Source organism: Vanessa atalanta, chromosome 19 (assembly GCF_905147765.1).
Source record: "Vanessa atalanta chromosome 19, ilVanAtal1.2, whole genome shotgun sequence".
NCBI classification, from domain to species: Eukaryota; Metazoa; Arthropoda; class Insecta; order Lepidoptera; family Nymphalidae; genus Vanessa; species Vanessa atalanta.
In genome coordinates, this window is record NC_061889.1 from 7,361,901 (window position 1) to 7,373,517 (window position 11,617).

Below are 11,617 nucleotides of genomic sequence, written 5' to 3' on the forward strand. Positions count from 1 at the left end.
ATTCGAAATACAAATAATTGGAACAAAACTATTCAAAACGGATTTGACATATATGAGAAAAATATTTTTAATTTAGTATAAGCACAGCCGTAGTTATAAAAGTTGTTTTAAGTTCATTTCTCTATTTATGTCATGTTTAGTTTAACATAGGAAAGAAAAAGACAGCACTACTTAAAAAATCACCTCATAATCAAAAATGTACAGAATAAGGCGCCTATGATTTATTAATATGCTTAACATATTTATTTCTAATAATAATAAATCTCATATTCATGACATTATTTAATAAAAGACGGGTCGAAAGTATTTATCACTTTAATCTGTACTTAATTACATACATAGACATATTTTAATAATTATTATACAATTTAAATTTCTTTCAAAACCAACGTCAATATTGAAATCACAAATATTAATTTCGCTTTTATTATTTATTAATAATGTTATCCTAATTAAAATAATTTTCATAGTTTTTGTGGTATGTAAAGGTTTTTAGGCACGTAAATAATCATTCCTATTAGAGGTAAGAATTAACTTATTACACTTAGTGAGATGTGGTTGTTATAAATTATATTTTGTAGATGTCTTCTGTCTATGGTTGCATTTTAAATAACTTACGCTCAACTCTTGATGAAAGCAAACATGGCTCAGTGAGCCTGTTAAAATCCGGACGAATATATCTGAGTTAGATGTGCTTTTTTTGTATTTAATCCTATAGACGAAGAAACCCATCGTGAAAAAAATCTGCAGTGTCGTATTTAACTCTGTCTAGAGAAGTGTTGCCAGATGTTTGGTGCATAAAAATGTGAGAGATTTTTAAACTAGCAGGAGGCTCACCTGATGGTAAGTGATTACCACCGCCCACGGACATCTGCAACACCGAGGGCTTGCAGGTGCGTCGTCGGCAGAAATGTGTACGCTCTTAAAGGTTCCGGTGAAAGCTTGAAAATGCCTTAAATAAATCGGATGAAACTTCGAATTTTGGTGCGATGGTCGAAGGTGTAATATAAAGGATTAGAAACTCAAAATAAGCATGTGAATATTCAGTGAAATTGGTGCGGAATTTAACCCAAAATCTCCGAGTTAGATTCACGATCTAGCCGCTGGGCCATCTTAGCTCTTATTCTGCTTTATATATCTTGAATACCTAATAGACTAGCCTCTAGTTGTGATAGCCAAGTTATTGTTTCTATTATATGACATGTTCACAAATATATGATTTAAAAAATATGGATTTTTCATTTTATTCGCCTTTTACAGAAACCTATACTCGTGTAAAAAATACTCACAAACTCTAGTTTAATCTGTAAATGTATATAAGAGAGTATCTACTGAGTCTTTTATTGATTCTTCTCGGTAGAATCTAAGTACATTTCGAAACGGTGGTAGCTTCCCTTAATATAGTTCTGTAAAATGATTTATAAGCGCTTGAATAAAGTATAATTTGAATTTGATTTTAAATAGTAAAGACCAATACCAAAAATCAAATATTTCTATGGATTGTAGATATATTCAGTCACAAAGGCGCGTCCCTCTACGATAAATTATTATCATGATTTCGATCATAGCGCCTCATAGCGGCATACATTAGCATGATTAAGTATCTGCGTAAGACGATGAACAGAGCAGTAAATACAGCATAAAGTATATAAATTAGATTAGTTATATGAGCCTAACCTTCGTTTGAAGTTTTTGGAGTAGTTTAACGTGGAAGAGCGCACCTTCGTAAGTGAAGATCTATAATTCGTTTATGAGTCACGATGCAGGAATATTTATATTAATAATAATAATAAATATTTTTTGACTTTACTATCTAGGATTATTTTTAATTATTCTATTACATTATCAATAGTTGTCCATGTTTCATCGAGAAAAGATGTTACACATCAAATATATTGTAACACTGATAGGGAAATAAAAAATAATAATAATAAAAATATTTTTAATAAGTTTCAAGCTTTACAAAAATGGTATTAAGCTAAAATCGTAATATCATTACAGTACCTAATAATATAAATTGAGCAAAACCAATAAATAATCACATGTCACGATAAATTCGTAGAAAATAGGAACAAGCATCTATACATACTAAAATGTTAAACAAATAGTAGTCTAAGTGACATGCTCTTGTAAGTAAGTGCATTTAAGGAACCCATAATCAATTAACTATAAAAATTTAAATTAATCTATTTACTAAAAGAGCCTACTGTAATAAATTGCAAAAATACATTTGATACAATATTTTATATATGTATGGAATACTTTATACAAAATTTTGGTGTATTTTTTGTTAAGCCCATTTCTACTCACATAGGACGGATTGATTACCCTATTCTTTTAGAAATATACACATTACAATATTTTATGTTACAATGAGTATTGTAAAAAGTCATATCTTATACCCTAACCTGTATTAATATCATAAAAATATTAAAAATCACCAGACCCATTTTTAAAAAACATAAAATTCTTGCATCATCCTGAGACAGATGAACACAAAATCAAAGATTCAAGCCACAAATTCAAAAAACATTTCAATAAGCATAATATAAAAAAAACATTTCCACTACTGCAAAAAAATTAGATCATTGAATGCACAGTGCACACAAACTTTTTGGTACTAATAAGATCCAATGACTATAAAGACAATTGAGTTACATTTCATTAGCATTATTAAGCAGCAGTGATGCTAGATAATACTTGACGTCCTAATTTATCTGCAATAAAGTCAAGAATTGTGAATACAAGTTCCCTACGGCTAGAGGTACATGCCATTAGAACTTCTATGGCCCGAACATAATCTACTGGATCTAGTCTTCTTAGGTAATTAAATACAATATAAATAAGTTCATTCAATTTCGATTTAACACTTTCCCAAATATCTCTCAGGTTAATAAAGGCTGAAACAATAAAGAAAATTATTATAGTACTTAATATTATTTATACAGTATAATTATACTGTATAAAAGAAGTTATAAAAAAAGGTTTATTGGATAAGTTTTTATTTAATTTTTCATGGGGACAAATTTATAGGATATTGACCTTTATGGTAAATGAATACTCACCTCTAAAGGTGTCATAAAACATTTAATAATTCAATGAATATAATAAATTTCTTATTACTTTTTATTAAATGATACAAGTTTAATAATTACACTTACCAACTCCAGCTGCTGCACCTATGCCAGCACCGATAGCTGCACCTACCCTTCCTCCTGCATAACCACCAACAAGACCACCAGCAACAGCAAAAGCTCCGGTCAGAATGACTGTCTCTTGATCCCATGATATTCTTATTTGAAATTCATCAGCTACAAATAAAAATAAAATTTTAGTATAACATTTAGGAATTTTGATGTCTATATTTAATATTAAATATAATATGATTTAAAGCAAAATTCCTTTTTTTCGCCAATATTATAGTCCGGTTTCCAAGGCCAATTTTCCAATCGTGTATAATTTCGTATGTATAGTTGATAATTATAGTAAAAAACAATATGAAGAAATATTAAATGCGTCGAAGATTCAAAACCATAAAAAATTATATTATATGCATGATTATTTATAAAGATAACTTACCCAGATCGAATATAACACTCTGTATTAATACTTGGTCGAAGCCCGTTTCTGTTGGCATATTATAAGGCTCTAGCATCAATGAAGACATGATGAAAAATTACAGAACTATTTCTTAGCGGGCAGATAGTCGTTAACCATTTGATATTTATTTACTGTACTTTGATTTAACGTCGTCAGTCGTCACATTAAAAAGGCGAAGTTTCGTATTTTAGGACAAATGCCAAGCAAAACGTAATAATTTTACGTTTCGTTAAACTAATGTCATGTAATAAAATTTGTAAACAAGTTTGACAGCAAATAATACAAAAACAAACGGTTTGAAATTATTGTGGAAACATTTTATTTGTCAAAATTATAATAAAAAAAGCAAAAATATAGTTATATCTATTTATTTGATTTTAAATCTTAATGTGTAGTTAATATTTTAATCCTTAGTAGTCGTTGATATTTTTTTGTCTAATGCGTTAAAATTGTAGAATTATATCGATTATCGATGGAACTTTTCTTTGTACAAGACTACAAGTGCTAAAGTGGCGTTTTCAATTTTCATTAAAGAAGTTACGGTCGCCAAAAAAATATTAAAGGTAGAACATAATAAAGTAAAACGACAGTGCAGATCTTTTAAAACAAAAAATCTAAATCTAATCAGCTTAATTAAACAACTCAAGACTAAATTATAAAGAAGTTCCTGTAGAAAATTTAAAAGAAAATGAAAACAAGCTTTTGCAACAAGCTGTAGTTATTGAAACATACATGAATGCATTGAAAAAAATAAAGCAACCTTAAAACTCATATAAACTCGCATACCCCTTATGTATTCGGAAGTTTTCACTTACACTAAATTATTATTCACCATGCCTATATGTTTGTAAGAAAATCTTACAATAATGCCTTACCACACCCTAAGGCGGAGCCCGGTTTCACTGAAGAAGCTTTTAAAACTTTAAAATAAATGTCTAAAAAATCTACATCAGAAAAACCCGTTTTGTGTTCGCTTGTATTTGATAAGATAGATATTCGTCAGGAAAAATTTTTTAAAAATAAAAAGTTCGGCTTTGTAAATTTTGGTACTGGTCCTCAAGAGGAAAAGGCTACGCAGGCATTAGTATTTATGTGTGTATCCTTGATAGAAAACTTGAAATTTCTTATTTTTTTTTAATTTATAGGGGGGATATATTATTTAAACGAGCAGGAGGTTGACCTGGTGGAAAGTGATTACTACCGCCCATGGACATCGCCAACACCAGGAGGGTTGTTGCCGGCCTTTGAGGAATAAGTACGCTCTTTTATTGAAGGTTTCCAAGTCGTATCGGTTCGGAAAAACCGCCAGCGAAAGCTGGTTCCACAGAGTGGTTGTGCGAGGCAGAAAATGCCTTAAAAAACGCGCTGTTGTGGATTTTCGCACATCTAGGTGGTGCGGGTGAAATTTAGAATTTTGACGAGATGTCCGAAGGTGAAATTCAGCTGCCAGGATTCATTCAAACAATTCCTCGAAACATTCCCCGTGGAAAATTCGATGGAAGATGCAGAATGATCCAACATCTCTACGCAGACCCAAAGGATTAAGCAGATCAGAAAGGGCTTGATCGTCAATAATTCGAGCTGCTCTACATTGGATACGGTCAAATGGAAGGAGCTGGTACTGGGGAGCATCCGCCCAGAGGTGAGAGAAGTACTCCATGTGAGGCCGAATTTGCGCTTTGTATAATCTTAGGCGATAGGCCGACGTGAAATACTGTCTTGCCTTGCTGAGCACACCGAGCTTTTTTGATGCCAATTTGGCTTTGCCTTTTGACCGCGGAACTAAACGAGGCTCGAAATATCAACGCCAAGTATTCCGATATTAGCTGTGGCGACTATCGGAATGTTCACAAAACGTGGAGATACGACGAATGGTGTTTTTTGGCAGTTAACGCGCAAACTTGCGTCTTTTTGGGGTTGAAATGGACTAGGTTTAGCCGGCACCAGTTCGATACTTTTTTTAGCGAAAACTCGATTTCAGACACAAGTTTGTTCCCGTTTTCTTCGACGTTTTCCCAAGAAATATTAGCACGGCCGGTGTATGAGGTGTCCACGGTACTTTCGTCTGCATAGCAGTGAATGTTCCTGATTTGCAACAAGTCATTGATATGCAGAAGAAACAGTGTGGGTGATAGAACGCAGCCTTGTGGAACACCAGCATTGACGAATTTTTGGTTGGAGCATGCACCGTCGACAACGATCTTGATGCTCCGATCTGCCAAAAAGCTGGCAATCCAATTGCATAATTTCCCGGGAAGCCCATAGGAAGGAAGCTTCGAAAGAAGCGCTTTGGGCCACACATGATCGAGGGCCTTCGCTATGTCCAGACGGGCTGCTGATGCCTCCCCCTTACTCTCAACTGCTTCCGCCCATCTATGAGTAAGGTAAACTAGAAGATCACCGGCTGAGCGACCCCGACGGAAACCGTACTGGCGGTCACTAATTAGCTGCTACTCCTCTAGATACCGCAGGAGCTGGCAGTTTACAATGGACTCCATTACCTTGGAGAACAAGGGGGTGATGGGTGATGGCCTATAATAATTGGACGGGTCTGAGCGATTACCCTTTTTAGGAATCGGATGCACCAAAGCAGTCTTCCAGGAGAACGGGACGACGCCTAATGTGAAGAATTGCCAAAGGATTTCCTGTTGGATATTTCTTGACAGCTGATGTTACCGCTGAAACTACAGCTACTTTAATTAAAGTTTGTTTGAATAAGTGTCACAAAGCAAGAGTAAGAGTCATTAGCTTAACATTTGATGGAAGCAAAACAAATTTGATTTCTGTTTGGAAACTAGGCTGTCAACTTTCTGATGTAGCCAACATGAAGACTCATTTTTCCCATCCGTCAACATTTGAAAATCTATGTATGTTTTCGTTGATCCTTGTCACGTTATAAAACTTATAAGAAATACATTTGAAAACAAGAAAATATTTTTCGATAAAAATAATAAAAAAGTCAAATGGCAATTGCTTGTTAATTTAAACAAATTACAATTTAATGAAGGATTCAGATTTGTAAATAAACAATCACCCAGGCATATACATTTTCGTAATCAGGTCATGAAAGTTAGGCTAGCTATTCAGTTACTCAGCAGAAGTGTAGCTTAAAACCCTTAAGCTATGTGATGAAATGTTAAAATCACCGCAATTTTTTGACAGCGCTGGTACTGTTAATTTTATCACTTTGATGAACAATCTCTTTGACGTTTAAATTCTAAAAAGTGTCACATTAATGGTAACAAAAGCCCCATATGCTGCGAAAACAAAACCACTATTTTTGAATTGTTAAACGAAGTAAAACGCTACATTATTTCATTACAAATTCGTGTCAAACAAACAAGGGTTATCAAACGACCAAACAGAGATGCCAGAAATGTTATAAATATTTTGAAAAAAAATGTTATAGAGTACCAAAGTTACACTGGGTTTGATGGGGCAATAATATGTATCGAAAGTTTAAAAAATATGTATAATGAGATGGACGAGGTAAAAAAAAATTGGCTTATATATCTACATACCGTCTAAGCCAAGACAATATTCATCTGTTCTTTGGATTTATCAGGAAATACGGCGGGAATAATAAAAATCCCAACGTTATTCAATTCCAGGCAGCGTACAAGAACATATTTAGCCATCTCGAACTGAGTTCCTCATTCACAGGCAACTGCATCCCACTGGATATTTGTTCCATTTTAACAACAACATCAGTCAACATCATAAACAGCACTAGTGGAACTAACCGACTCGAAGATGAAGACTATCAAGTTCATGAAAACGAAAACCAAATTTTAAACTCTGCCTATCGAGGCCAGCATCAATTGTGAAATTTTGAAAAACTTAACGACGAGAACTTTAAAAGTGCTTCAAAACAAATAGTTGTTTACATTTCTGGGTATGTATCGCGCAAATTGATAAAAATACTGAAATGCGAAGAGTGTGTCACAAATTTAAAGACCAGTATAAAATTGTCGTACCACAAATTGATAACTCTAAAAGACATGGGCGGACTGTGCTACCCCAGTAGAAATGTTTTTGAAATTTGTTTAAAGACTGAAGCATTTATATGGTCATTGATCAGAGAACATAGAGGACAAAGTATACCCGCAAAATACAGTAATACAAATTACATAGTTGCTAAGACGTTGAAGGTTTTTATAGATTCAGATATTTTCAGTTCTATGTGTTTCCATTCCTTGCAACATTTAATCTTCAATCATCAACAGAACATTTAATACGAGCTATTATTGAGATGTATTCTGTTATAAGGTTACGCCATAAAGCTAGTACTGACCTAGAAATATCTTTTATCACGAAACGTCAAAAGTTAACTAAATTGATTTTATTTGATGGAAAATAATTTTGTAAAATATTTAAGTTTTTTTTTCTCGAGCCTTCCATCGAATATCACCCACATAATTGCCTTAAAAATGCCTCATATTGGCCTATTCTATTTTATGCCTTCGTTATGTTAGTTAAGTCAGAAATTATTTTATTCCATCAAGTAATATTTACTTGTTGCAATATTTAAAAACTTAACACATCTTAAGAGAAACTACATTGACAAGCAATGAGGTAAAAAAAAGTCTCGCCAAAAATTCCACATTTTATTTCAATAATCACAATAAATGAAAGGCAAGATAATTATAAAATAATTATTTTCTTATATTATTTGATTAAAATTCATTTATTTCATTAAGACATATTTTATATATTGAAACATTTCAAAACATTAAGTAAAATAATTTCCATTTTATATTTACTAGTACTACTATACTAATGATTACTGTATTGTTGATTATATAATTATAATTTGAGCAAGAAAATATACAGAAATAGAAAATAATAGTGGAAAAAAAATGACAAAAGAAAAAATAGACAGTAAAAAAAATATATTAGTAGAAGTAGTCCAAAAAGTATAAGTTACTGCATTGAATGTATCTTACATCTAGAATAAATATTAAATTATTATAACATTAACTAATCCTATGTCATGTCATACATTAGTCACAAGTAATAGTCTAAACTCAATAGTCATAAATAAGTCTACAACTCAGTAGTAGGTACGTGTGAAGAAGTCACGTAAACTAAACAATATAAATTAAAAAACCTTAGCCTACAGTTAAACTGGACAAAACTTTTTTTCCAAGAATATCCGAGGTAACTTGAAGGACAACCATAGCGAGTTGAGAGCTATCACCGCTGTGTTGCATTAAAAATTTAGCAGCTTTCTTGTAGTCGTTGATTCCTAGACCCGCCAGATAATCGTAGACGATATCGAATAACTCCGACAATTTTTCTCGTATATCCTTCCATATATCACGCATCGATACAGCTGTAACATTTATTTAAAACAATTATAATTTAGAATATGGGAAGGTAGGTAGTTTTAAATTTGATGTAGGTACACATATCGACATTATTATATATTACTAGATGAACCTGAGGCTTTACCCGTGCGAAATTTATATAACACAAACTTCCAAACCTGCCTTAGTTTTACCCCCTTAGGGGTTTAGTTTCGTAAAATCCGTTCTTAACGGATGTCTAAATTTAATAAAGTTTTCAAATTTCTAGTTTGTACGTGTTATAGTTTCTGAGATTTCGTGATTACTCAGTGAGTTTTATTTCGCTTTTATATATATAGATAGATCGATTTAGCCAGATTATAATTTACTTTATAATTCGTAAAGAAACGAAAAATGACTACCGCCGTAATTTACAGGCATATATGATATAAACGTTACTGTTTAAGCATTTTGAATACTAAAACCGTTATAAATTATAATTTTGATTTTGGTGTATGTTTATAAATTTTGATATGTGTTGGTTATTAATTTGGAAACAAAAGTTAAATGATCTAACTGTTCCAGTAATATTGCTTACCTACGACTCCAATACCACAAACGCCACCTACTGCGCCTCCGACAGCTGCACCAATCTTGCCTCCATAATGTTTGCCAATCAAAGTTCCAGCTAGTGTTAATCCCGTAGTAACAAGAAGAGCGCTTTTTGTTCTGCTATCGTTCAAGAGTATACGAAAATTAAATTGGTCGCTTATTGTTAAAATAATATTTTCAAGGGACGTTGGATCGAACGGTAGACCACAAAAATTAGATTCATTTCTAGAACAAAGGTCGTACTCATTTTCTGACTCTGAATCGGAGTATTCTGAACTGGAGCCCGCTTCGAAATCCATTTTGACTGAATTTAGTATGAGGAAGTTCTCACTGCGCGGTTTTAATAACGACTATCATGCAATTTGCCGAAAGCCCTTTTGTTACGTGTCGATTATCTTATTTCTGTAATTTATTAATAAATACCCTCAATTTTTATTTTAAATTTTTTTCTTCGGGGTCTAAAGTGTCTATGGATTTTATTTTAATTTGAAATGACAGTTACCCTTAACATTACATATAAATTATTTAATAGATATTATATTACTGTATTAGTTTCATGAAATATTTTTCATTATATTTCCATTAAAATATTTTTACCACCTAATGCATCAATACTTTATGTAGGATAAGACATTAAAAGAAAAGGAGCCCGTGATCACCTGTCTAGAGCCTAGATTCTTGTGTTTACTTTTTGGTGCGAAGTTTGGGTATTTCGGATATACAATTTCCGATTCATAGAAAATTTGTCAATTTAGTTGGCTTTTGTTTTTATTTAATATTCATTTAAAGTAACTAATGGTATTGTTGATTGTTATTATAAAGTCAGATAGTAATTAGTATTTTTTTACTAGTAAAATATTTTTATTAGTAAAATAGTTTTAATCTGCCATCTGTTTTGATAACTATATGACATCTGTCATTAACAGTTGATTCTTGTTTACGGCCAAAGTGTATTTTGTAAACATTATACTTTATGTTCTTATTTATAAAAATATTTAATTCAATTAGATGTTAATGAATATTGGAATATAATTAATACTCATGACGCATAAAAATGTTTATCAAAAATTGGGATATCGTGTATCAGAAGAAGTTCAACTTTTAGCCGAAGAGAAATGGATAGTTGATGCTTTAACGAAGATTAAAAATCAGCGTAATTGTTTACAGGTAAGAGCAATAAATATTTTTATTTTAAATAGTGATCATGACATATTACTAAATGTATTGGAATATTTTTAACTTATAAGGACAGAGTAAGACTAATAATTTGTAATTTTTGTAAAAATTAAGATAGAGAGGCTGCACCTCGAAAGTTTAAAAGCAAAACTAAAAGGCAATACAAAAAAAGATGTTCCGGGAACAATCGTAAAAGACAATGAAGATAGTATAGCCACAACTTCAGCAGTATATATGATGCAGCATGTGAATACAGGGAAAAGTGATGTGGAAACAGAACAAAAGGTTTTCTCAGTTAACGAAACTTTCTGCAATGATGAAGAACTTGATTTGATGGTCACCGAACCATCATTGAGTATGTCTTTTTCTTCTAATTTTGTTTTAAAATGATCTTGTAAAAATAAATTAATTGTAATCTTGCAATCAATCAATTAATCTATGTAATTTTTATGTAGTGAATAATGTCATGATGCTTATTTGGCTTTTAAGACATAATTTAAACCATTGTTACAGTGCCAAATCCCAACTCAACAGACTTTAATATGGAGGAAGACGAAGATGAAAGTGATGATGACATGTTTATTGATATGAACATGTTGATGAATGGGCAGACTCAGTCTCGCAAAAATAAATAAATTATTATAAAATATTAAACAAATTTCTTTTATTTAAATTTTGACAATAATTTAGGTAATTGAAAATATATTTTATAAAAGCTGTTCTTGGTATGTTATATTAAGTAAATATGTAATTTTTTTATGATTTCCCTTCAGAAATTATTTATAGGATCCATAATCTGTTAGGAAAATACACATTAATTAAAATAAGCTACTTAAATGATTATATTTCTATATTGTTAATGTAAAATAAAATATGCCACTTTGTACTATTTGATACAAAAAGATTATATACTGTTTTTTATATCTAACTAGCAAAAGAAA

At 31.7% G+C, this 11,617-nt stretch overlaps 3 protein-coding genes across 3 annotated transcripts; 1 reads left to right on the forward strand and 2 right to left on the reverse strand.

Moving 5' to 3' along the window:
- Positions 1-1,928: 1,928 nt before the first annotated feature.
- Positions 1,929-3,845, reverse strand: LOC125071340. The gene is made up of 3 exons (XM_047681545.1): positions 3,580-3,845; positions 3,162-3,311; positions 1,929-2,900 (listed from the first exon to the last, which is right to left on the reverse strand). The coding sequence occupies exons 1-3, from the start codon at positions 3,665-3,667 to the stop codon at positions 2,674-2,676; spliced, it is 465 nt and encodes a 154-aa protein (XP_047537501.1). The 5' UTR covers positions 3,668-3,845; the 3' UTR covers positions 1,929-2,673.
- A 4,526-nt stretch (positions 3,846-8,371) lies between these two features.
- LOC125071285 lies at positions 8,372-9,908 on the reverse strand. Its single transcript, XM_047681463.1, has 2 exons — positions 9,487-9,908; positions 8,372-8,935 (listed from the first exon to the last, which is right to left on the reverse strand). Exons 1-2 carry the CDS (start codon positions 9,797-9,799, stop codon positions 8,712-8,714), a joined length of 537 nt encoding a protein of 178 aa, XP_047537419.1. The 5' UTR covers positions 9,800-9,908; the 3' UTR covers positions 8,372-8,711.
- Positions 9,909-10,437: 529 nt separating this feature from the next.
- LOC125071582 lies at positions 10,438-11,311 on the forward strand. Its single transcript, XM_047681904.1, has 3 exons — positions 10,438-10,667; positions 10,791-11,031; positions 11,190-11,311. The coding sequence occupies exons 1-3, from the start codon at positions 10,542-10,544 to the stop codon at positions 11,309-11,311; spliced, it is 489 nt and encodes a 162-aa protein (XP_047537860.1). The 5' UTR covers positions 10,438-10,541.
- Positions 11,312-11,617: the final 306 nt, after the last annotated feature.

What these genes read in the sequence shown, in the direction of transcription:
- LOC125071285 (XM_047681463.1), bottom strand. Translation starts at nt 9,799, where the DNA reads ATGGATTTCGAAGCGGGCTCCAGTTCAGAATACTCCGATTCAGAGTCA. An exon ending in TTGTGGTATTGGAGTCGTAG is followed by an intron (nt 8,936 to 9,486) that starts GTAAGCAATATT and finishes TAAATGTTACAG; the next exon opens with CTGTATCGATGCGTGATATA.
- LOC125071582 (XM_047681904.1), top strand. Translation starts at nt 10,542, where the DNA reads ATGACGCATAAAAATGTTTATCAAAAATTGGGATATCGTGTATCAGAA. An exon ending in ATCAGCGTAATTGTTTACAG is followed by an intron (nt 10,668 to 10,790) that starts GTAAGAGCAATA and finishes GTAAAAATTAAG; the next exon opens with ATAGAGAGGCTGCACCTCGA. An exon ending in GGTCACCGAACCATCATTGA is followed by an intron (nt 11,032 to 11,189) that starts GTATGTCTTTTT and finishes CCATTGTTACAG; the next exon opens with TGCCAAATCCCAACTCAACA.
- LOC125071340 (XM_047681545.1), bottom strand. Translation starts at nt 3,667, where the DNA reads ATGTCTTCATTGATGCTAGAGCCTTATAATATGCCAACAGAAACGGGC. An exon ending in GAGTGTTATATTCGATCTGG is followed by an intron (nt 3,312 to 3,579) that starts GTAAGTTATCTT and finishes TTTTATTTGTAG; the next exon opens with CTGATGAATTTCAAATAAGA. An exon ending in AGGTGCAGCAGCTGGAGTTG is followed by an intron (nt 2,901 to 3,161) that starts GTAAGTGTAATT and finishes TTATTGTTTCAG; the next exon opens with CCTTTATTAACCTGAGAGAT.